General features: G+C 43.2%; 2 gene segments (V, D, J or C); both read right to left on the reverse strand.

Moving 5' to 3' along the window:
- Positions 1-1301: 1301 nt before the first annotated feature.
- LOC105827050 lies at positions 1302-1972 on the reverse strand. The segment is given in 2 exon segments: positions 1302-1651; positions 1942-1972. Coding segments are annotated over 2 exon segments (381 nt in total).
- Positions 1973-4825: 2853 nt separating this feature from the next.
- Positions 4826-5515, reverse strand: LOC105827051. The segment is given in 2 exon segments: positions 4826-5277; positions 5408-5515. Coding segments are annotated over 2 exon segments (501 nt in total).
- Positions 5516-26323: the final 20808 nt, after the last annotated feature.

Here is a 26323-nt window from a genome sequence, read left to right on the forward strand (position 1 = left end):
CCTATAGCATTGCTTGTTACTGTAGTTCATTTGTTTTGACTGATGTGTATAGTTATCTATCCTATGAATAGACCACAGTTTATTCATTCATCTTGTCAGTGCATATTTGGCTTGGTTCCACGTTTTTCTGTTGTGAATGGTGCTGCTAAGAATACTTTTGTATTTACATCTTCGGATGTGCATATGCAAGAGCTTCGCCTGATATAAACTTAGGGGTGGAATTGCTGGGTCGTAGAATATAGGAACATTCAACTACAAGAGGTAATGCTGAACCGTTCCCGTGTGGTTTGTATTACTTATGCTCCCACCAGGAATTTACAAGTAATCCTGTGGATCTATACCCTCTCTAACATTTTACATCTAAACTTTTATACTTTGTGAATCAAATGGATATAAAATTATGCATCGTCATGTCTTGCTTCACATGATCCTAATCATCAGTGAAGTGAAATATCACTTTCTATGTTTATTGTTCATATATGTTTCTTCTATTAAATATATGTTACTATATTTTGCTCATTTTCCATGGGGTCTTACAGGTTTGTTGTCAATGTAATTTTTTTGTTTCTCCTGGGAAAGGATTTTTCTGAAGGGCCAACCCTCGCTGCTACACTTACTGTCTCCCAGCTTCAAGCCGCGTTGTCTGAGGCCGTCCTTACGGTTCCCTCTGCCTTCTCTTCCCCTTGACACTTTCTCAGGAGCAAACTCATCAGCACCTCTGCATGGACGCTTCGCAATTCTCTGTCCTGGGGTCTCGAGGGTGCTCCCGGCCTTTGCCCCAGCCGCAGCCTGTTCATCCACCAACCAGGGCTGTGTGGAGCACATCCCTGACTTCTTTCATGACTGTCTCCCTCTGCTTGGCTGCCCTGTGCTTCTCTTTATCTTGAGGCCTTGGACGGTGACAAGACAGTGCTGAACAGTCGTGGAGAGCCAAATGCCAAAGTTTATCACAAAAGAGACGGCGATTTACGGAAGTGTCTTCAGATCTACCTATAGGATTGTGGGTAGATTTATCCACAAACACATGACTCACGTGTGGCAGAGTCAGGGCAAAACTCCAGGCTTTATAATTTTCAGGGGAATCTTCCATATCAGTTGGCCACTCCCAATAGTCCCCATTCTATTCCCAACGTGTAGGTCTCAAACAGGACAGCTCCTCTACACTCCACTCTTCCTCTCCCTCTCCATGTACACACACAGACACCCCCAGGGGTCTCAGTCAGAAAAGCTGTGGTTTCTCAGTCTCCCACATCCCCTTCCTTGGGGCCCCTGTGCCTGGCGGGCGGGGGAGGGGCAGCCTGCTACTCAGGTTCTTGCCGCGGTCTCGGGTCTCCTCCCCGCGCTGTGTCACTGCCACTGCACACGTAGAGGCTGCTGTCTTCAGGACGCGCGCTCGTCACCGTCAGGGTTGAAAATGTGCTGTTTGTGTGGCTGATGGGAAACTTGTCCCTGGGAACCCCTTGTTCGTATGTGACACTGGAGCCTTCATTAGAAGTTGCCAACAGCATGAGGCTCTGTTTCGGGAACTGACGATACCAAAACACAGTTATGGCCTGAAAGTCCACGGCGTGGCATTCGATCTTCACGGAGGCGCCGCTCTTGCAGACGGCCCTGCGTGGGTGCTGGGAGACGAGGGCGCCGAGCCCGGAGCCTGCCGGAGCGGGACCCGGTCAGACGGGACCCAGGCGGGACACTCAGCCTCACTCCCTCGCCTTTCTCCCAGCCCCTGGAGAATCCCAGGTGTTCTGTGCACTCTTGCTGCCGTCTCCCCAGGGTCGGGATCTCCATCCGCCCTGACAGGGGTCCCACCTCACCCTCCAAACCTCTAGAGAGCACCCGTCTCACTTTGACGGGCACAAAGGATTCGCTACGCCTGGCCGCCCCTTCGCCTCGCCAACGCCCGCACCCCGCCCAAGCCCCCGGCTGGAGCGAGGCTCATACCGGGCTGCAGGAGCAGCAGAAGCAACAGCATCTCGGCGTCGGCCTCGCACCACCGCTCTGAAGACGGGTGTGACCACACGGTTCGTTCGCCCCGGGGGACGGATTCCTGGTGGCGGAGTCCCAAAGTTGCTCTGATCCGCCCCCTAGTGGCGGCCATTGCCGGTGACGCAAGATACCTCCGTCTCCCCGACTGTCGAGGAGCCATGCGTTGCTGAAAGAGGAGTCGAGAATTTCCAATTTAACTTCCAGATTTATAGGAGAAACGCTGAGACTCCGAGCACTGAAGTGATTTACGTGAGTTTCTCATAAGGAAAAGAGTGTCCATGTGGATAGTGACTGACATCACAGTCGGTTCGTTGCTTCTGTGCCATATCCTCCAAGTAATCCCACTGAGATAACTCGTGATTGTCAATCACCAGACCTACGGGGTTGACACTGCCGTATGTGTCGGTAATGCCCAGGCCAGGGCCTCAGTGGGAAGTTCAATGTTTCTTCGTCGTCACGATGAAGACTCTTCCTCATCTTCTAAATGAGGTGTTTACCTCACGACTATCTCATTACAGTTCCCCTTATATATTGATGGACCTAATTGTAAAAATATTTATTTATTTAACCTGTATTCATTTGTGTGAATCACTGTTTGAGGTTATGAGAATAATTATTTACAATTATTTTACTGTACTGGTGGTCATACTAAGTGTGGGCCAATGGAAATAGATTCTACAAGGCTTAGGGAATTCTTCCTGCTTTAAACATGCTGGGATACTTGTTTTAATGGATCAATCTTGAAAATGTATAGCAATTACAAAGAGTGGGGAAGTGTTTTTCCAAAGCACTGTACTTCTATTTTTATAACAGCCTCCTGGTTGTGCTTTCACTTAATATTAGTTCTATTTCTTATTTCTCTGGCCTGGGTAGCTAAGAAAGGGGGGGTTAAGACTTGGCCCATTGAATTATGTTTGTGCTATAGTGAAGTAGTTTTTATCATAACAAATACGACTATGGCATACACTGATATCAATGTATCTGTTGAAGGGCATCTGCATGCTCCTGTTATATTTCTTTACTGATGGTGTTGGGCCTCATTAGAATGGGGCCGCCTCACTCTGTAACTGTACTTCTTCTGAGAAGAGTAGGTAAGGATAATAAGAACAGTAGGTAAGGTAAGGATAATAATTTTATATAAACTGTCCTTCCTAGTCAATAGATGCAATGGCTTCTCAAAACACGTTAAGAAAACATTTAGTGATACTTTCCGTTTTTTAAGTTTCCTGTCTTTCACTTCAGATAATATCTCTTACAACTTGATTGTGGGGAGTGGAGGTTACAATGAAACTTCCCAGCTACAGAGTTCTTTTTAATATTAGGATTACCCTACAAAGCAAATGGTTCAATAGTTTTACAGTGGAATTTCTGAAGTCCATTTAAGTCCATATGCTTTGCTTTATAACTTCCTCAACAGAAAGGAGGGACTTTGTGTCCCTTCTAGTCATGCCCAAGATAAAAATGAAACATAGATTGTCTATCTCTTACTGTTCTACCTCTCATTTTCTTCCTTTCAGGCGACAGATAGTCTTACCCTACTCCGTCTCCTCTGGGGAATGGCTGTGCAAAGGCAGCAGATAACTCTACAGGGCTGTGTCTCTCCCACTGCCACCGTGGATCCTGGCTATGTCACCTGGCTCAGGGAATGATTGGTATGGAGGTGTCTGCAAATATGGTCTGGGCATTCAGACTGAAGGGTCCTGCAACCATCCCATTTCCAATGGTTTCCTTACTATTGTCAGAGCACATTAGTTTCAGTGACATCTTGGAGTTCAGAGGAATGTCTGTTTCCCATCTCCATGTCTCAGTATTTTGGTCTCTGTGTGACTCTGTGAATCAAGCTTCCAAAAAATACGCAGAAGAAACCAAAGCTAAACACGGAATGCAGGAAGGAACTCACAGAGAACACATGGAGCCAGGGCTGGCATTTTCTGGACAGGGAGAGAATGCAGGGAATAATATAGACTGCCATTTATTTCTAGAAACAGAATTGTGCGATCAAATAAATATTTGTAAATAATTCACGCCACTTATCTTCTAATTCAATGGATATGTGCAGAGCATAAAGAGAGAAAATATGCAGAAGACATAAAGATCATTTGGAAAGTTTTACTTAACACCCGTCTGCTGATCTGTCACTCAAATGCTTCTCTTAAGCCCGACTCTCTCTTCTAAGCACCAGGCATGAATTTACACAGCTCCTGGATATTGCTATGCAGATATCCAAGGAAGGCCCACTAGAACTGGGAACTGAATTTTGTTCAATAACTTTACTCCATTAATTCTTCCCAATTTTCTCCCATTGCCATACTCCAGCGGGGGCGGGAGTTTGAGTGTGCTTTTCCTGATATTACCTCATCACTCTTTCCTTTCATAGTTCCTGAAGCCTGTCTCACTCTTTTGGTGCTCGCCCATCTGGTGAAATCCTCCTTGCCCATCTGGTGAAACTTGGATAATAAGTTTCATCCCCAAATTTGCCTTCTCTTTGACGCCCTTCCTGATGTCACCAGGCTGAATTGGCCACATTACTTCCTTTGCTCCACTAACACCTCAGCTTAAAAGCACATGTCATATGATGTTGTGATTACAGTATTTGTCTTCTACAGCTTTCTCTCACCACTAGAATGTTAGTATTTCTTCTGAAGGTAGGGACAATGTTCTGTTCATTTTTCTTTTCTAATGTTCAGTAAAACAGAAAAAAGTTTGGGGTTATAAAATTAACCTCTTTCATCTCTCTTCTCTCTCTCTCTCCCTTTCTCTCTCTCTCTCTATAACTTATTAATATTTATATAACATATATATATAATTTTTTAAACCAACTTAGTGGCTGAGTAAAGTTTCATGCCACCTCACAGAGCCTACTGATGATAGCAGCTTTGGATGCCTGGCCGGGGCGGGAGAAAGGGCGGGCAGGGATGTGGGAAGAGCCCGCCCCTGGTAGAGGCAGCAGGGCTCGGGCACATTTCCGCGCAGAGAGGGGGCCGCTGTGCTTCACTGTGCTCGCACTGGCGCAGACATAGACAGCCGTCCGGTTCCTCTGGGGCGACGTCACCGTGAGAGGAAACTGTGCCTTCCTCTCCCCAGAGGTACTGTAGCCGAGGGCGATGTCTCCTTTCAGGACCTGCCTTACAAGTTGCGGGTGGTAGATCAGTCTCAACCCTTGGCCCGGGTCTTGTCGGTACCAGTACATGGCATTGCGATCCAAATTCTGCTCACATTCCAGGGTCACATTCTGTCCTTCCTTTGTGAACAGGTATTTCGGGGTCTGAGTGATTCCACCATCCGTGGCTCCTGAGGAGGAAAGAGAAAAATGCTGGAAACAGCCCAGGGAGACGCCTGATGCTGCTTTCACTGGGCAGAGGCTTAGATCTGGAGCTTGGCACATTCGGACAGGAGTTTGCTCCCTGAGCCTCGGACCCACCTGCTCCTAGGAGACAAAGGGCCACACAGCAGAGCATCTGAATGCTCATAGTAGGAAGGGGTTCTCTTGTGGCTGCAGGCACTTGTTGGCTGACAATGAGGACAGAAGCTTCGCTCTGTGGCTCCCTCTGGCCTAAAATGTGCAGTTTGACAGAAAGCTGGAAGGAAGGATTGGGAGGATCCTCGAGGTAGTGTAGACGAGCTCCCCAATTTTGCAGCTGAGGAAACAGGCTGGAGAGCTGAGGAACTGACACCTCCCATAACTCTGGTAGCTTCTGGGCTGAGGGGACTGGCACCCCACGGGTCTGGGCCAGAGTCTCACTCCAATTGGCTGCTTGGTTTTCACCCGTCCAGTTACTGTAATGCTTGGATTACAGAGCGCTGCAGACACGCTGGTCGCACAGGAATGTGGAATTCATTTGTCATGGCCTCAATCCTCGCGGGGACAGAGCGACTCAAGCGGTCTGTTGAGAGGTGTTGTTGCAGCCGTCCTGCGGCACAGAGCAAAGCTGCTGCCGACCCAGGTCCCTCACACCCCCATGCCGGGGCCTCACACCCTTTGGCCACCTCCTCTCTGGCTGCTTTTACTTCTTTTGTGTCCTTTTCATTCTCCTGCTTGTTTCTCTGCTTTTGTTTAGTGCCCTGACTAAATTTTCATTTGGGTTTATTCTTCTTTGGGCATCTTTTAATTTAGTCTTCATTTCTGGGATAATTTTGTCTTTTTCTTTCATTTCTTTTCTGAGTTTGGTCAACTTTTTTCCCCATTTCTTTCTGTGTTTGCCATTTCTGTTCTTGTTTTTGGAACTCCTGTTTATAGGTGGCATGTAAAGTGTGTTTAATCGTGTTTGGAGTGTAGACTTACATTTTCTTCTTAAACTTTCATGATTATTTTTGGAGCGAGGGAGGAGAGGGAAAGGGTTTTCCCTTATTTTATGGGTTTTACTTTTCCCTTGTTCATTTTTATGTTATTGGGGTGCTCTGCAACATTCCTAATCCAACGGCTCCTTTTCCATCATTCTAGTGAATTCCAGACACCTTAGTAAGTTTTGTTTGTTTTTATGGTGGGTGGGTGGTTGTGAGTTCAAGTAATTTGTGATTCCCTTTTGTTTTGCAGGATTTTACATTTTTCCCTTTTCCTCTTTTTCTCCTCACTATCCAATTGCCAGAGGACCCTCTTCCTTCCTTTCTGCCTTTTCTCTCACTCACAAGCAATACCTTCGGAAGACTGTCCCCTTAAATAATACCTGGGGTGGATTGGGTGTTAAATGGTGTGGGGTTGGGATCCCCCCTTCTCTGCGGTCCTGCTGGGGTCCAGCTCTAGGGACAGTCTTTTCCTGGTGGTCCTTCCAGCTTTCCCTCAGGCCCTCCAGCCAGCCAGCCAGCATCCCTCTTTGGTCTTCCCTGCAGATTTTCTGTTTTTCTCCATTTGGGTGTGTTGAGGAAGGGGCAGGAGCATGTGAAATATCTTTAGAAAATCAAAAGGCAAAAAATACAGTGGAGTAACCCCGGTTTATACTTCATGCTTTTGAGGCCGGACGTGGCTTGTTCCAAGTGTATTTGAAATTACGTTGCATTTGTCTACCTTTTGATTTTTTGAAATTGTTTTGTCAAAGCAAATGATAATAAACCCTTTTCTGTAGTACTCAATATCTATTGAGTGGTGGGAATAAAAGGAAAAATTCACTGGGACAAAAAGTTGAAGTGACACATTTATAATGAACAATATCTGTGGGCCAGACCTTTCCCTTCAATTCCAAATTTATCCAACTCTATTTCTACCATCTCTCCGATATTCTATAACTTTACAGCAGGAGTTCTTGAACCTGGCATCTGTATAAACCTGCACAGGGACTACTAGGCAAAGAACAAAACAAAAATTATGCCACAAATAACAGGCAGCACAATGTGATACAAAAAACATCATTACCCTTTGGGCCAGACAAATGTGGGTTTGAATTCTGTCTCTGTCACTTGCTTCTTTCTTTCTTTCTTTCTTTCTTTCTTTCTTTTTCTTTCTTTCTTTCTTTCTTTCTTTCCTTTTCTCTTTTTTTTGAAAGAAAAATTATTTTTTTCTTTAAAAATTTTAAAAATCAATTATTTTGTCAAGTGAAAATGAAGAAAATACTTCCTTTGTTTGACTTTCTTGGTGATTAAATAAAATTATACATGGAAAGCATGAAATATAAAACTTGATATACAGTATGGAGTGAAAGAAAGAGAGCTTATTTAGTCAATAACTGCTTAACCTGAAAAATTAAGTCCAGCTTTTGAAAATCTTTACTCTTTTTTTGAAGGACAGAGTCTTAGTTACTGGGCATGGACTGAGATGTTCCATGATATTTCTACAATTCTTTCCTATTTCCATCTTCAACTTGCAAAATGCCTTAGAGCTGATGTTTCTGTTATGCAGAGAATGTGTCTCCTTTCCCCGCGCACTTCTGTTTGGTGGGGCCTGGAGGGTGCTTGTGCACTGGCGGATGTGACTGCCTTGATGTGGCTGAGGGGCTGCCACAGAAATAAGCTGCCGAGTCTCCCAGCTCTGCCTGCTGGATCTGCAGGACGTCGGGTCCCTCTTTGGGAAATTTAGCAGAAGACCGTTTCGTTGGCATTCCTGACTCATCCATCTATGATTCTTTCTCTCTGGAGGTAAATCATGAATCTCGGACCTTCCTCCAGGAGCTGCCAAACCAGTAAACATGATTGTGTCCTTGCACAGGGCTGCATGTCAGTGTGGCCTCCTGTCCTCTCCTCCTGACTGTGTATTGGGTGTATTGGGTTCTGACTGAGGCCGGCATTAGTGAGATCTCAGAGAGAAGAGATTGCACGAGACACAGTCGTGATGGCAGAAGAAGGAGCGCCTTTCAGTGAAGCAGCCCATCTGAAGTCTCCTGTGTTCATTTAAAAGTTCACATAAATTTTGCTTTTTGCTTCATAATGCAGTTATTTGTTTTCACATAAACGTCAATACCTTTCAGAAAATCTTTGGTCAACATAGAAGTCCAGGGTGTGTTTGAGCCAGAGACAAAGCCCAGAGGTGCTGATCCATTAGCTCGGAACTCACCTGTGCCCAGGAGCCAGAGGACCCCACAGCAGAGGAGTCCGGTGCCCAAGGCCGAGTTGGGTGTGAAGTGAGCCCAGAGGCAGGGCCAGGAAGGGCGCCTCCTGCAGCAGGCGGGGAGCCGGACCTCACAGCGGCGTCCCACCAGGCGGGTCTTCCCGTGAGGTCACCATTTCCAGCGGGTCCTATTGTCCTAGGACCGATCTAGAATGTTGGTCTTTTGTTCTTAACTATACATACAACCTGGCTGAGGGTGTGTCTGTCTTTTCCTTCTCTCCACTTTTGCTAATCTTTTCTTCCTTTGTTTTCTTTTCATTGGCTGATTTCATCTGTCCATTTTCTGCCTGTTGCTGACAGGTGTATAATAAAATTCCTTTGTGAAATAGTGAGGTGAGTTTAGGAGATAAGCAGGGTATATAAAATACCATTTAATTTCACTTATTGGTGTCCAAACCCAAGTAAATTATTGGCCAAGCACTTTCGTGTTTCCTTTCCATTGTCATTCTTTTTTAAGGCAGCTTCATTATCTTAAATAAAATGGGTGTACCGATAAGCTGCACATATCAAGATAGCAAATATATTCATCACCCCCAAATTTCTTTACGACAGATCTCTCCCTCCTACCCTACTCTCCTAACTCATCCCTAGACAGTCGCCAACCTGCCATCTGTCAGTATAAATCTGCTTGCATTTTCTACATGTCAGTCGGATAAAACAGTGTCCTAGTCAGCTTGGGGAACCATAACAAAATACCATAGACTGAGTGGCTTCAGCAACAGAAACTCCTTTTCTCACGGTTCTGGAGGCTGGAAATCCGAGATCAGGGTGCCAGCATCGTAGGTTCTGGCGAGTGATCTCTTCCTGCTCACAGATGGTGCCTTCCCACTGTGTCCTTGCATGGCAGAGAGACAGAGAGAGACAGAGGCAGCTGTCTGATGTCTCTTCTTATAAGGGCATTAATCCCATCATGAGGGTGCCACCCTTGTCACCTCACTTAAATCTATCATCTCCCAAAGGCCTCATCTCCAAATACCATCACACTGGGGAGTGGGCGACACAGTTCTAGTCCATAGCGTACAGTGTGTACTCGCTTTGGTCTGGCTTCTTACATCACTATCATTATTTTGAGATTTATTTGTATTATGTACATCAATAGCTGGGTCATTTCTTAGGCCACATAAAGAGTGTGTTTACTAAGTTTGTAGAATGTGTTATATTTTTAGAAGATTGGTAAGATCATCAATAAGATTGGCAACAATACAAATTAGATAATACATACTCTTATTCACAAGACTAACTTTGGAAAATATACTCTTTTTTTCCTGATATTGATGCTAGAACATTTGAATCTTTTTAGGTTGAGGTGTCATATTTTTCTTTAAAATTGGGATATAATTCATATACCATAAAATCCATTCTTTCAAAGTCTATAATTCAGTGTTTTTCAGTATGTTCACAAAGCTGTGAAACCATCACCACTATCTAATTACAGAACATTTTCATCACCCCAGAAAGAAATCCTATATCATTAAAGTTATTTCCCCTTCATTCCTCCCATGGCAACCATTAATCTATTTTCTGTCTATAAGGATTTTCCTATTCTGGACATTTTATGTAAATAGAATCATATAATATTTTGCCTTTTGTGTCTTGCATCTATCACTTAGTGTATTTTTTTCAATGTTCATCCACGGTATAGCATGAATCAGTGCTTTGTTCCTTTGTAGGACCAATCTCATTTTACGAATACACCATATTTGGTTGGTCCACTCATCAATTGATGGACATTTCCACTTCTTGGCTAATATGAATAATGCTGTTATGAACACATGTAATATTTTTTGTGTGGCATGTTTTTGATTGTCTTGGGTATGTACCCAGCAGTGAAGTGGTTGGGTTATATAGTAATTCTATGGTTAATTTTTGAGTAACTGCCAAATTGCTTTACACAATGGCTGCAACATTTTATATTCCCACCAGCAATATATAAGGATCCCAATTTTCCACATCTGCACTTGTGCTTGTTATTGTCTGTCTTTCTGTTATAGCCTATAGCCTAGTGAGTGTGAAGTAGTATCTCATTGTGATTTTGATTTGCACTTCATTAATAACTGATGATGCTGAGCATTGGTTCATTTACTTTTTGGTCATTTGTAGGTCTTCTTTGGAGAAGTGCTTATTTAGATTCTTCCCAATTTTTGAATTGAGTTATTTGTCTTTTTATTATTGAGTTGTAAAGGCTCTCTATATGTTCTAGATACAACTCCATGTGAGATAGATGATTTGCCAATATATATCCCATTTTGGAGTTGTCTTTACCTTCCTTGAAAATGTCACACACTTTTTAAAATTTGTTGAAGTGCAATTTATCTAGTTTTTTTCTGTGGTTGCCTGGGTTTTGAGTTTCATATTTAAGAAATCATTGCTTACTCTACAGGATAAGTCCCTAGATGGCCTTGGTAACCCAGCTCTTCTCCCCTTTCTCATTTGTAGTTCTCAAGAGTAACTGTAGAATGTGTTGGCAATGCAACATCCTGTGAGAAGGAGGAAGTGGCCAGACAGCTGGACTCCGTTCTTATCTCTCCTAGAACAGGATGTCCTACAATGCTTTGGCCCAGCAAAAGTAGCCTCCAGGTTTAAAACCCCAGGCAGAGCATGCTCTTGAAGTCCCTCAGCTGCAGTGCAATGTGGGGCATGTGCAGACAAGATTTCATCTGCCCTGGGTAACTTTTGTGAGCCCTAGTGGACCAGCACACCATGAATCCTAGGCTTCTACTGTCCTTTGCTGCCTATGTGTGAGTAATAAAATTGATTCACTTAATTTGTCATATGACTCATGCAAGTGGTAGAAATTGCAGCCTCAGATGCAGTGGGCTGAAATTTTGAGACTCCTATTTCTGGTGGTTGGCATGGTGATGATCTCTGCCATCCTCCATGCATTTGAAATTCTCCCTGGGAAACTGAGAGCACAATTTCCTGGGCTCAGTGAAGAGTGCACAGGAAATCTGCTTCATAGTCAGGGTCACAAAGATTTACACCTATGCTTTCTTCCAAAAGTTTTATAGTTTTTGCTCTTACATTTAGGTCTTTGATCCATTTTGATCCATTTTGAGTCAATTTTTGTATATGGTAAAAGGTAGGAGTCCAACTTCATTCTTTTGCACATGGCTACCTGGTTTTCTCAGCACTATTTGTTAAAAGACCATTCTTTCTCTCATTGAATGGTTTTGGCACTTTTGTTTACAATCCCTTGCCCATAAATTTATGGCTTTATTTGAGGGCTCTCAATTCTATTCCACTGATCTACGTTTATCCTATTCCAGTACCATACTGTCTTGATTACTATCGCTTTAGAATAAGCTTTGAAATGGGCTAAGTATGAGTTGTCCAATATTTTTCTACTTTTACAAGATTGTTTTGGCCAACTTTGGTTCCTGAGACTTCTGTATGAATTTTAACATTGGATTATTAATTTCTGTAAAAAATCATAGCTAGAATTTTGGAATTTTGCAGGGACTTTGTTGAATCTGTAAATCAGTTTGTGTAGCATTGTCATCTCTACAAAATTAGGTCTTCCAGCCCATGAACATGGGATATCTTTCCATTTCTTTAGGGCTTCTTTAATTCCAACAATGTTTTGCTCTTTTCAGTCTACAAGTCTTTTCATTTTTTTGTTCCATTTATGCCTAGGTATTTTATTATTTTGATGCCAATGTAAAGGAAATTGTGTTCTTAATATCACCTTTAGATTGTTCAGTGCTAGTGTATAGAAATACAACAGAATTTTTCGTATTGATCTTTTATCCTGTACCTTGCCGTACTTGTTTATTAAATCCAGTGGAGTTGTGTGTGTGGGAATTTATTAGTGTTTGCTATATACAAGATTATGTCAGCTGTAATTAGAGATTATTTTATGTCTTCCTTTCCATCCTGGATGCCTTTTTTTTTTTTTTTCTCCATGCCTAACTGCCCTGGCTAGAACAAGGTTGTTTCAGGTTGACTTTTTTCCTTTCAGTACTTTAAAAATGATAGATACTTTCCTGTTTTTTCACTGAATATCTCAGACAAGATTTTCTCTAGTGTGCCTACACTCATCTGCTCCTGACAGACATAGCCTATGGAAGAGTTCTCACCCACACATTACAGGGCAGGGCTGAGAATGTGCACGCAGCTGCAGGTACCCACTCTGAGATGGTGAGAAATGACGCTGAATGTTTGAGTTTGGCATGGATTCACGTGATTTTGTTTATTCTATCAAGGGACAGAAACCATAGGTAGAAGTTTCCTGGGTCTGATAATGATCAGCTCCTTGATTTTGTGGGCAAGGAGACTTAGGCCCTGAGACATGGAGTCACTTGTGCTTTTCCTTCCGCCTCTAACAGCTTTGCATATATTTATTCTTATTTGGCTTAATGGCATGTGGTACAAATGATGAAACACGTATCTTTAGATCAGTGTCATATTCAGCATAGCCTATTTCCCCTTTCACTGTTTAAATATATTTATGTGTTAATTTCCCACAGGATAATTGTAAGTAGTCTGATGGTATCAGATTGTACTTTTACTTTTAATCCTATGATACTTCTCATGAATGTCAATCAGTATCTCTACCAATGTATCCAGAGCCAAAAATATTCCTGCACAGAACTTATTACTGAATCTGTTTAAAACAATATCCACTCTGCTTGCATCTTCATTTAGCTTAATGACTATGGTAGAGTGGTTTTTGTTACACATAATGTATGGTCTTTTGGAATAGACTATTATAAGAATACATAGAAGGCTGATGCTCTGCTGGTCTTCAGGTAGAGTCAGTGAAGGCAGGAAGTGGTGGTGTGATCACAACTCTACTCCACATGGGAGAATCTCTTCTTGAGTTGGAGTTTAATACAATGGCATCCAAATAGGCACCCCCAGGCATTCATGTATGTGATAGATTATATAAAGGAAACCAAACAATTACCTGAGAAAAGGCTGCACAAGATGGCACCAAGTGTTCTTACACAGGGCTGACATCATATCAGATCATTGTGTAATACTTGTTATCCTTGGGCCCCTGAGAAACTCTAATTGACAATGATATCCTTCTTAATAATAAAGGTAAAATATGATTATCTTTTACTTTTTCAAAACAGTATTCTTGTTATATATCAAATTCAAAACATGAGACTTATGTGAAAAGAGGCACTAATAAAATAAAATTATTCAATAGTAGAAAAATAATAACCTGATTAAAAAATGAGCAAAGGACCTGAATGGGTATTTGTCCAAAGAAGACATACAAATGCCCAACAGATATATGAAAAGATGCTCAACATCATCAGGGAAATGCAAATCCATGAGGAGATAGCACCTCAGACCCATTAGCATGGCTGTTATCAAAGACAAGAGATAAAGGGTGTTGACAAGGGAATGGAGAAAAGGGAAACTTTGTACACTGCTGGCGGGAATGTAGATTGGTGTAGCCATATGGGAAACAGTATGGAAATTCCTAAAGAAATTAAAAATAGAACTACCATATGACCCAGCAAACCCTCTCCTGTGTATATACTAAAAAAAAAAAAAAAATAATGAAATCAACACCTTATAAAGATATCTGCATTCCCATGTCCATTGCAGCATTATTCACAATAGCCATAATACGGAAACAATTAAGTATCTGTTGGTGGGTGGATGGATAAAAATCTGTGGGGTGTGTCTATCTATCTAATGGATATTATTCATCCAGAATGTATTTAAATAGTGAAATGACAAAAGCAGACCAATAGTATTAGCTTCATGTTTATTTGTTCTATAATTTAAAAAATCTAGTTCATTAAGCTGAGAAAAAGAAATAAAGGTACTGCAATTTACTTTTAACAGAGATGCTATCATTTGTGTCATGATCAACAATGACCCTATAGTTTGATGTCCCAACTGGGGCACTTTTGTTTGTGAAAGAGAGTGCTATTAATAATTATGCCAGGACAATGAGCCTAAATCAGGACTGCATGGTAGACCAGGACATCTGATCACCCAACACAGTTGACTTTATGACATGCCTTTTTTTTTTAAGGAGACAGAGTCTTGCTGTGTACCCCAGGCTGGAGTACAGTGTCACAATCATAGATCATAGCTCACTGCAGCCCGGAACTCCTGGGCTCAAGTAATTCTCCTGGCTCAGTCTTCTGAGTAGCTGAGCAGCTGGGGAGTAAGCCACCGTGCTGGCTCTGACACGCTCCTTCATTGCCACCTGGCAGCAGCGGAGGAGATTGCAGGAAATAGATAGTATTTTCTTTGACATATCACATTTCAAATTAGATGTTGCAGTTAGGGATGATCTACAATGTCTCTTCCAACCAGGTAGTCACTAGATCTGTTATCTACATATTTAATTTAATTATGGTCAGATTTTCCAGGTGGTAGTGATATGTCTTCTGCAGCAATCCTGGTGGTTGTCACATATGTGGGAAAAATGAAGATTCCATTCATATATATACACACACACACACACACACACAAACACACACACATATGTGTGTGTGTATATACATATCTCCTGAGTCATATAATCTTAGTCATATTGGAGCTAAGATCAAATAGTGCCAGTTTCTAACTTTTAAGAGGAGGACACTGAGTCCCAGAGAGGTAAGGGCACTTGCCAAGATTTTTCACAGCTGAAGGAAAAACAAAAAAGCCAGAGTTAGGATTAGAAAGTAGGTTTCCTGACTCCAATTCCAGTGTCTGTGGATCTGCAGGAGGGAGAAGAGAATGGTTGAGTGTTTAAAATGACAAAGTAAAATGTCGTGCCCCCCCGGATAGCTGTACAAGGAATTGAATTTCCTGGAATAGTCCCTGATCGGGGATTTCAATCAGTGTTTCCCTGGCATCCTTCCCCTAAGAGGGTTGTGTTGGCTGCCCCCACACCATTATTCTCACTTTGTCCCTGCATTTTGGGACTGCCAGTCTTGTTGAGGAGGCAGACTGTGATGAGAGGACTGTAGCAAACCTGTAGTGGGCGACACACTGTTGTCCCACACGAAGAAGTCACCGCCTCTACGAGTAGCTGATGAGGAAGAGTTTGCAGGGGACCTAGGCTTGAGATAAAATCTGTAGGAATGTTTTAGTGTTTTGGTAAGATAATATCAATCTCAAATATCTGTCTCTGTGCTTAAAAAATTGGTTTGGGGGCCTTTCCTTCTAAACATGGAATCCACAGAACGCCTAATTCTATGTGTATTTTGGTCATTTTGGGAACCCCTGTCCCAAAGCACACTCATCATGATAATTTAAGAGATAATTCATGGTCTTGCTCTTTCCAGGCAGCAGCTGAGCCACAACAATCAACCCACTTTTTCCTTCCGAAGCAGGAAGGTGAGGAAGGGGCCTTTTCAAATGTCCTCCTAGAATGAAGGAGGGGAGAGAAGGCAGAGGGTTTACACACTGGAGGGAACGGGCTCAGTGGTGCTGTGTCACTGCCACTGGCACAGAGATACACCGCAGAGTCCCCTGGCTCTGCAGGGCGGATCTTCAGCGTGGAGTATGTCCCGTTAGGTCTTTCAGCTGAGAATCGCTCCTTGGGCATCGCCGACTCAGCTGCGATGTTTTGGTAGTGGAAGGAAAGCAGAAACTTCATTTCTTGCCTGTGATTCTGTTGATACCAGTAAAGAAATATGTGACCAGAAATTGGATCACACCTCAGAATCACCCCCTGTCCCATCTGTGTGACCTGGTAGCTGGGGGTCTGGCTGACTGCAGGCTCTGCGTGTCCTATGGGAGGAGACAGAAGCCATAGAGAGTGAAGGGACGCCCAAGGAAAGCGTCTTCTACACAAATTCTCATGCCCTCCTGAACTCACCCGGCCCCAGGAGACACAGGGCCACCCAGCAGAGGAGCCTGCTGTCCATGGCAAGATCAGGCAGCATGAGCTCTCCCAGAAATGGTTTCTGATGTGCAGTAGCAAAGAAGAATGGAAGTTCTGGGCTCCTTTGGCCCCACAGGTAGGATCTGGCTGTGACGTCACAGTCCCTGGCAACACCCACAGCCCCGGGGCAAGTTCCACAGGAGAAGGGGTGTCCTTGGTTCAAGGGTTTGGCCTCGTCTTTATTTTGTTACATGGATGATGTAAATAAGGTGTCATTCCCACTTTCGGGTGCTTAGAACAGTTGAAGAATAAGGAAAACATAAGAAGAAATGGAAACGAAAGAAAGAAGAGAGTAAGAACGAAAAGAAACAGGAAGAACAAAACAGCAGAGCACTACAGAACAGTTGCTATTTTATTAATCTTATAAAGCCCTCTTGGCAGAAGTGTTCAAACTTTAGCATGAATAGAAATCACCAGGGGTTTGGTAAAATGATATGTATTCCTGAAACCCACCTCCAGAAATTCTGACTTTGAAATCCTGGCCCTGTCCTAGATATATACCTGTTTCTACCTCAGGTGATACCAAGACAAGTTGTCTCAGACCACACTTAAATTTTTTCGTGTAGAGATTTTTAAAAGGCTAAACTACCACAAAAAACAAGACTACTTTCCCATTACATAAGAATATTAAAATTTAAATAGAATAAGAATAATTTTCCTGGGAAAGGGAATATTAAATGGATAGATTTCAGTTCTGGAAATTGCATTACAAACAAAAAAAATAGACAGGAAATGAGAAACCTGATTCAAAATGATGTGAATGAGGCTGAAGGAAGATGCACTTTCAGGACTTTGGGCTTGGCCAGTGCTGTCAAATGCTCCAAAGACACCAAGCAGCAAAGAAATGAAAATGAGCCTTTTGGTCTAGTAGGTATGCAGTTTTAATCTTTAAAAGGATAGTTTTGTGAGAATGGGAATATTTCAAGGGAAAGCTCAAGATGGCACCCAGAGAGACGCTTGCTCTGAGTCAAAGCAAAGGTGTAGGCCGCCAACAGCAGCACTGGGCTTGGGGGGACTCAGCACGGAACACTAAGGAACTGGAAATGAGAAGACATTACATTAGACAGATCAGAAACTGAGAGCTTCGGGTGCAAGGAGTCAGAATGAAATTTTTCCTAAGAAAAGAAGTAAATTTGGACTTCTGGGAGTAAGACAAGTGGGTTCAACATAAACTGAAACAAGAGCAGATGTAACCACGAACTTAGTCTTTGGCTTAGGCTAGCTCTATTTCGCTTCTGCTATTTCCTTCCAACCTACTATGCCCCCTGCTTCCTGAGCTGGGTCCCTGATGAGTTTGTGCACTAAGATCAGCTAATGTTTCACACTGTGGCTTCGCTGCTGGCACAGAGATACACGGCTGAATCCTGCAGCTCTGCAGTCTGGATCTCCAGGCTACAGGGCAAGTTTTGGGGGCACTCAGCTGAAAACCTCTGTTTAAGCATCTCTGTTTCTTCAAAGATCTCTTTATCCTGGAAGGAAAACAAGAATTTGAACTCTTTTCCCAGGATCTGTTGATACCAGAAAACATAACGGTGTCCTTTTATTGGGACACAATACATTTTCACTTTCTGTCCCTTCCCTTTGAGCAGATGTCCTGGAGTCTGCGTGACTTCTTCACCAGAAGAACCTGTAAAGAAAGTGGACAGAAGTTGCAGACTGAGCCCAAGAGGGGGTTTGGTGACATGGATGGAAGTCTTAGGCAGGGGCCTGACAGTGTCAGGACAGGGACTTACCTGCAGCCAGGAGACAAAGGACCAAGAAGCAGGTGAACACCGGGCACATGGCAGAGTTAGGGAAAGCACAGAGGCAGGTGGCTTCCTCTGAGGCTTCCCTCCCTCTATCAGCAGCTTCTCTGTGACGTTTCACTTAGTAGAATCCAATAGTCTTTGGTGTCCTGCTCTGTACAAGTAACACACAGACATTGAGCATACGAAACAACTGTATTCAATCATCGCAAAAGAGGCAGCACAGGACTATGATTTTGCTAAAGCAAGAAAAAAATGAGGCAATTTCTATAGACAGGGAGAAGGGAAAACAGCAAATTTTGAGTTGATGAGATGGGGACTACAAGATTAGAGGGGGCCGAGGCAGCTAGAATTTGTGAGGAAAACAACCAGAGAGGAGGAAGCTTTGCAAAGAACTTCAGATGTCTTCGTAGGGATCACCTTCCATTTTTGGCTAAACAGAGATCTGTGCCTGTGTAGGATGAAGTGTAACAAGGCGTTCGAGAGAAACCCCAGGAAGATTCTCCAGCATCTGCAGAGTGGCCGGACTCCAATAGAGGGACAAAATTAGGCTAGAGCAGGAGTTGGCAAACCATGGCCCACAGGCCGGGCACCTGTTCCTATAAAGTTTTATGGGTTCGGGAGTATTTTCAAAGTGGCAGCATGTGGGGCTTTGAATACCCTCTTCCCAGAGAAGAAACATAACTGCTGAAAATTTACAAACAACCATTTGAGGTCTCTGAAAATTGTCCTAAGGACATACAGTATGTGGAGATAGATTTATTCAAAAACATCTGCTAAATCTAGGTGAGAACTCAGTGGGACAGAAGCTCTCCTGCAGGTGGGTGGGCGAGAGTATGGGGGCCGTTCTCCCCCAGCTCCCAGCCTAGGGCACTTTCTCCCCAGGAGAGGCAGGCTGCCAGCAGCTGTCAGCCCACAGCTGTATTCCTGGTCAGAGCGCCCTTTCTCCATCCAGCACCCGCTCACAGGGCGGACTCTCTATTCCAGGCTCAACAGGCCAAGAACACTGACCCCTATTCTTCTTCATCCTCTTGCTTGCAGGGTGGAGGCTCCATGCTGAGAGGGGCAAGTCAAGAAGTCCAGGGGATACCACCTGCCAGGGTCCCACTCATGGAGCAGGGGTGTCATCCCACAGGAAGTGGGCCACTGTCCTGCCCCAGCCCTCAACAGTGATGCAGAGGTTCTGTGCAAGGGAGAGGCAGGCCATGAGAACAGAGGCTTCATAGCTCTACCTTGACTTAAAGAGTGTGCCAGCCTTGCTGAATTTTCTTAGGATTGCACTGCAGGCTAAGACCTATTTTTTTCTTCTTCTTCTTTTCTTCACCCCCTTCCCTCCTTCCCTCTCTCCTTACACGGTCAGGCGTGCATCATGGTCCGATGGCTCTCCCCACCTCCTCCGGCTTCCTCTCCATTTTCTCTCACGGGCATTTTTCTAATAAATCCCTTGCATGACTAGCCCAGACTTGGCATATACCTCTTGCAAGACCTGAAATAATCCCCCTTGCTCAGGTGGGTTTGGGGTGCTGGGCGGAGGTCACAGTCAGTGTCAAGCCCTGCAGAGGTGGCTGCAGGACCAGAAAATAGCAGGTTCCTGTAAATCCATCCAGTGGCACTGGGTCTTGACAGAGGTTCTACTCTTACAAGGTGTCCTTATCTTGCCATTGGGAAATGAAAGCCCTGAACACAAATGAGGGAGATTAGAGCAGCAGCTGGGATGAGGAAGATTGGGTCAGGCAGAAACCACTCATTGCATATCAGTGGAATCATGTATAATAACATCTGTCCTTATGTATCTGGCTTATTTCACTTAACATAATGTCCTCAAGGTTCATCCATGGTGTCACAGATTGCAGAATTTTCTTTTTTTTAAAGGCTGAATAATATTCCATTGTGTTTGTGTGTGTGTGTGTGTGTGTGTGTATTTCATATCCAATTCTTAGAATTAGATATATATATATATATATATCACATTACACTTAAAATTGGTTAGATATCATGTTGAATCTTCTTACCACAATAAATTAGAATGAAATAAACTACTCATTCCTGCTCCCCTACTCTCTCCAAATCGTATTTGTTTTCCAGTTCTTTCTACCATATTCTCCTAAGATTTTAATTTACCTCTTTCTATAAATGATGCCCTTATAGCTTTACAGACTTTCATACCCCTGGATAGCAAGATAATTCTCTCCCACTCTGCTTAGCCACAGTGGGCCGCGCCCCGTCCATCCCGTCTCCCTCATCGCGCCTTGCAAAGGTCTCCGGGTATAGGCGGGGACAGGGCACCAGGAGCCGCAGAAACATCTGCGTCTTCAGTCCTGAGTCTCCCATTTATCTGAGCCTGGAATACGATGAGCCTGTGCTCTCCGTTTCCCCCGACCCTGTCCGGCAGCGGTAGTGCTTTGACGCAATCCGAGAGAAGCTCCAGTCTGCCCGCTGGCTGCGTCCTTCGGACATCTCGCCCCAGATGCATCCATTTTCCAGACTGTCTCATGGAACCATACAAAGTGAGAAGCCCCAGAGATGTCCAGCCCCAACCTTCATTTTACGGAAGAAAAGTTTAAGGTCTTAAAGGTGAGTAAAGAGACACAAAACCCTTAATCATCAGTGCGAAAAGGAGTGCAGCTGTGTGGTGCGCCACAGACGGAGAAAGGCAGACACTGCGGTTAGATGGCGGGACGCCGGGATGACCGTTTGTGCTTTCTCTGATTTTCACTGAAAATTACCCAAATCTGATTTTGGGTTAGTACTTCTTAGATTAAAGAGTTGGAAGCATCTAGTATTGTTGATCACTATATGTGGTGATGTATTAAACTATTGCATAGTAGAAATATCTGTATGCTTTTGAAAATTAAAATGAAGACACATTCATTTTCCTCCTCTGAATCAGACGTGCCATAACTACCAGATGTCAGTTCCTTCTTGGACTGATGAAACTTACGCACACACACAGCCGTTTATTCAATCATTCATCACAAGCATGTCTATCTAATAAAAGACATAAGATACATATTGGCTTTTGGAAATCTGTTCTAGAAGATTTCAGAAATCTATTTTGTTCTGAACAAATTGTGGTACTTGATATTCTTTATTAATATTAAAAATCTAGAGCAAACACTAATAATTTTAATGCATCTTTGAAAGCACTGCATCTAACTTTTAATAGGAGCCCTATTTATATGCCACTTAAACAGTTCAGAGATTCCTATCAGGGTACATAGTTAAATACATTGTGAATAATGCATGACCTAGGGAATTCATTTGTCTTAAAATGCAGCACAAAGTTTTAGCAGTTCTAATTTTGCGACTTGGTAGGAAAACTGTGATACTGCAGCAACATTCCTCCAACGGCAGTTTTTTCTCTTTCTTAGGGCAAAGACTCGTGAGAGTGGGGCTATGGCTGGTCCAGGCTTGCCCTTAAACTGCAAAGAGCTAGACAGCTGTAGGATTCATTACAAGTCTGGGGGATCAAAGACATCCTTCAGACTGGGTTTGCATGGGCCACCGTTAGGGTGACATGCTCCTTCTTGTCCACAGTGGCGTTGTTCTTGTCATGGACATCCCCTTTGTTTATAACTTCCATGAGTTTTAAACAAACTTATCTGGGCTATTTATTACCTTATGCCCAGAACCTAGAACAATTTCCTAAAAACGCATTTGATGAATGCATGGCGTAAGGATGAACATCTGTTCCAGACTAAGTCCTGACACTTCTTTACCCCCAGTGTTCACTCACCTCCATTTCTGTCCCTGTCATCAGGATTTCCATGGAGTCTGTGGGACTAGAGCATAGGAGCAGGGGGTAGAAAGAAAGATGGGATTAACACTGGACCACCCGAGGAAGGCGTGAGAACAGACTCTGCAGTGTGGGTGCCCAGAGGACAGACTGTCTATGCCCAGGACTCCACCTGCCCTCAGGGGCAAGAGCTTCATGGCAGAGGAGCTTGGTGCCCTAGGCAGGCTTGGGGCAGCAGGGTCCTCAAGCTTTCATGGTTCCTGGCTCTGCCTCCAAATTACGCGTGCTCTTTCTGTTTTGTCTCTATTACTAATGGCTTTCTCAAACATTGGGCTTATTTACTTGACGAGAAATTGGCAACTTTTTAGGATTAAGAAGGGAGCCCAGACTCCCAGATAAAATACAGCAGGATTGATTTTACTGCGTTAACTCATGTGTGTCAGCACTAATAACAAACTTCAGAGACGATACAGATGACTAGTTTATATCTTGTCACCTATTCTTAACAAGGAAGGGAGGGAAGGAGGGAGAGAGGAAGGAAGGAAGAAAGGAAGATATATGGAAAAGGAAGAGAGAGAAATCAGTTTATTTTTATTGGGTGTAGACTTCCTCCAGATAGATGAGCTTCCTACAGGCCACATCAATCAATCAGCCAGTCAGTCAACTCTAAATATTATTGTTCTAAGTAGTATGGTTAAAACAGGAGAGGGGCCAGGCACCCGTGAAAAGATCTAAGCCAGTCTCTCCAAGTCCAGGATCCTAGACCCTGTGGTGAGAGAGCTGGACCTGTAGGTCTCTTCTGTCCCATTTGGGTGCACATGAGGTTGGGTACATCTGTGATGCCACCACATATACCCAATCTTGGACTCCACATGTCCTCTTTTGACACAGCCAGATTCCAGCTTTTTCTCACCTTCTCCACACACCTCCCAGCTGCTAGGCTGTAGGTTGGGCTACTCTGGGTAGAGGATGCTCTGCACTTTCTCTCACCACTCTCAGAGGCAGATGCTTTTCTATCTGTGCCTGACCCCTGAGCATCCTGTCACTTCTTAATCCATGCTCCATCGTCCTACATGCCCTGCACTACACATAACCATGGTTCAGAGTTCATTGTTTAGGGAAAACACCTGAGCATCTATATGCATTAAAGAGTTTAGGCTTAATTTCTCATCTTATAAGGGTGAGATACATTCATCTTCCGAGCATCCCCGAGGTGGATTTAAGCCTGGCATTTCTCACCTCTCATCCTCCCAGGTGTATCTCAAAGGCCCTCTTCACTCTGTTTGGGTCCTCAGTGGAACCAAGTGCTAACCGATGACCACTGACAATATTAAGAAGGGCTCAGCACTCTGGCCAAGACCCAGAGGAAGGTAGGGGCAATGCTGGTGCAAGATTAGAAATCTTCCAGTTTATAACCATTTACCTTCCTAACTACACGTCTGGCTTAGAATCTGCATCATCCCTGGAGTAAGGAATGGACTCCAGAAGGAAATTATCTGTGTATGAATCCTGAATCCTGGATCCCCCACCAAAAAAAAGGTGTTTACTTTACAAGAGCAAGTTACTTAACTCATTTGTGTCTCAGTTTCCTCACCTGTAAAATGGGTGAGATTACAATAGTGCTTACCTCCTGAGGTGGGTGTGAAACTCGTGTAAGCTATAGATACATGGAAAGAAAACATAATGTTAGTATATAATAAGTAATCAGTAAATGTTAGCTGTTATTATCATTAATATCATATCTTTCCTAGATTATCTTTATTTAATATGCCAAATTTTACATTGTTAAATAACCTTATCAGCCCATATTTTCTGCTTTACTTCAGAACACCATTCTTAGCCAGGGATTTTAATTATAAGATGATATATCAATGTATACTCCGTGTGACAGTTTATGGGGTTGCAGCATCTCTTGCTCAGCACTTCATTTAGCTTGGCCAAGGGAAGCAGGAGCTCACACCTTTCTCATGACATCCCTGGGGCTGTCAAGGGATCGTCACCCTTTTCTCTACAGATGACTCCATGGTCCTCATCTCCAAACACTTTCTCTTTTCAATATCGTTTCTTTATCTCTTTATTGTTTTCATTTGGCCATGACAATAGCACCTTCAATTCCAGATATGGTTTTTCCCCTGAGACGTTTTTATTAATATCTTGAGGCATTGATGCTTCCATTTTCCATTAATGAGCTTGTTGCTCCTGGTCTGGGGTGAAAGCATGTGAATTCTCCTGGAGTAGTAAACACTTAAAGAGTTCATTGAATGCCAGAAACTTGAGTTTGTATTATATAGGGTCTCCATGATCCTTAACATGACACCTCTTGTATTTCAACTTAGATTAAAATAATCAAAAAAAGAAAGAAAGAAAATGTTTCTATTTATCTACTGAAGAGGACAGAATGGGTTCTTGAGGTGATCCTGGGAAAATACCACAAACTGAATGACAGGCAAGTGTAACTACTTTTTCACTCTTGGCATAACTGGCAATGGTTTTTGTTGGTTTGTGGTCAACTTCTGTCTACAAAGGAGATAATAACAGCTGCAAATCCACTTCCTGTCATTGTAAGAAGTGGGGAGGGGGTTCCTAGAGAAGGCACTTGGATCTGGGAAACAAAGAGGTTTATGAACAGAGGGGACAGAACACTGCAGCGCTGTGTCTCTGCTGGTGGCACACAGGTACATAGCTGAGTCTCCTAAGCCTGGTGAGCGGATGTCAAGAGAGCTGGAAGAAGTATCAGGCCGGCTGGGTTGGAAGTTGTCAGAAGTATCTGTTTCATTGTTAAATTCTCTTTCATAGTAGTAGAAGAGCAGCTTTGGTGCTTGGCTCAGCTTCTGTTGGTACCAGTACATGGTATTGTGGTTCATGTTCTGAGAACAGCTCAGAGTCACTGTTTTTCCCACCCTGGTAACTTGGTATCTTGGGTTCTGCATGACCATAGCACCTGCATGACCTACAGAGAAAGAAGAAAAATTTCTCAGAGTTGAGTAGAATACTGATGTTACCGCCATGAATGAAAGGCGCAGAACTGAAGACAAGATAGCCTTAGTTAGAGTTTTGCTTTCTGCCCAGGTCTCACCTGCTCCAAGGAGACAAAGAGCCACACAGTGGAGAAGCCCAGGGCCCATGGCAGAGTCGGAATAGGGCATCTGTCTGGTCCAGGCTCTGATTCCTGGGTTGAGAGGTGGGAGGTCAGAGTCCTGGTCTCTGATAGGCTGATCCGCCTGTGATGACTGTTGCTGTTGACTTCAGCAAGGCCAGAGGCACTCTTCATTGCAGTATTATACCTACCTTCCTACTAGGCAGGGAGTCTGGGCTTGGCGGGATCAGTTATGAAGCAGATGTTCATTCCCTATATCATTAGCTACTTCTTTGAGACAAGTATTCTCTTATTTGCCTCTGTCCCTATCTCTGTCCCATGTTCATCCAGGCCTCTGCACTTTACTCCCCTTTTCTCACATCCTAAAACACAGTTCAGAGGCTACTCCACACATGAATAACTTTTGCTAAAGTCTCATTTGCAAACTTGTTGAGATAGTGTCTTTACATTTTGCTACTCACATCACAGATGCATAACTGATGTCTGCAAACTATTCCCACCTAAATACAGAAATCAAGCCCAGGAATTCCTATATATCCACTTTTAAGAGAGTTTCAAGGAAATTTTGTACAACTTTTGGCTTCTTGAGGTGAGCAGAAAATGATCTAGAAGCAGCCTCCTATACTGGGTCAAAGAAATCATGCAATAGGATGTGATGCAAACCTCAGTCGGTGCATCAAGATCTGTACCATTCAGACCATCATACACCTGGGCTGCAGTGTTTAAGTCTTCTAGTCCCTCCTCTTGTTTCTTTAGATCCAAGTCAATGCATACTTATTGTATAATTGAGGAAACATACCTGAATATGACCCTAAATACCCTAAGATATTTATGGCTTGTAATTGTATTTGTAGTTTTCTATGAGGGTTTATTTTCCCCACATATTATACATTTTCTTCTGGCTTCTTTCTAAAAGATTTTCTTCTTGGGGGTCTTTAGTACATCTAAAATCTGGCAATTTAATAATTCTTGAGGGGGTACACTTTCATATTAATGCACTGTCATAGAGTAAAACTCTATTTTTCCAGAGTTTGCAAAAACCTTGAAGATGTTAATGTAGCTAATAAGACAAATTCATTTGCTTGCCCACTCTTCTATATATCCTACAATAAGGTCTTTGTACAAATCTCTTCTTTTAATACCAATCCTTACTTTTGTTTAAGGATTGATGGGTTCAAAAACTGATATTAAAAATGAGGTTGAAATAAACAAATATGTAGAGAATTTGTGGAACTGGAGATAAAAATAAATAAATAAATGGTAAGCAAAGATAACTTTCATTTGAGTGTGAAAACTTGTGAGTACATGGTTTGAGGTGTTAAGGAATGTTAAGAGATGGTCAAGCCAAATATTTTTAGATCTAGACACTGTGTGCAAT

This window comes from Propithecus coquereli, unplaced genomic scaffold, assembly GCF_000956105.1.
Source record: "Propithecus coquereli isolate 6110/MARCELLA unplaced genomic scaffold, Pcoq_1.0 Scaffold96, whole genome shotgun sequence".
In the NCBI taxonomy this organism is placed as follows: Eukaryota; Metazoa; Chordata; class Mammalia; order Primates; family Indriidae; genus Propithecus; species Propithecus coquereli.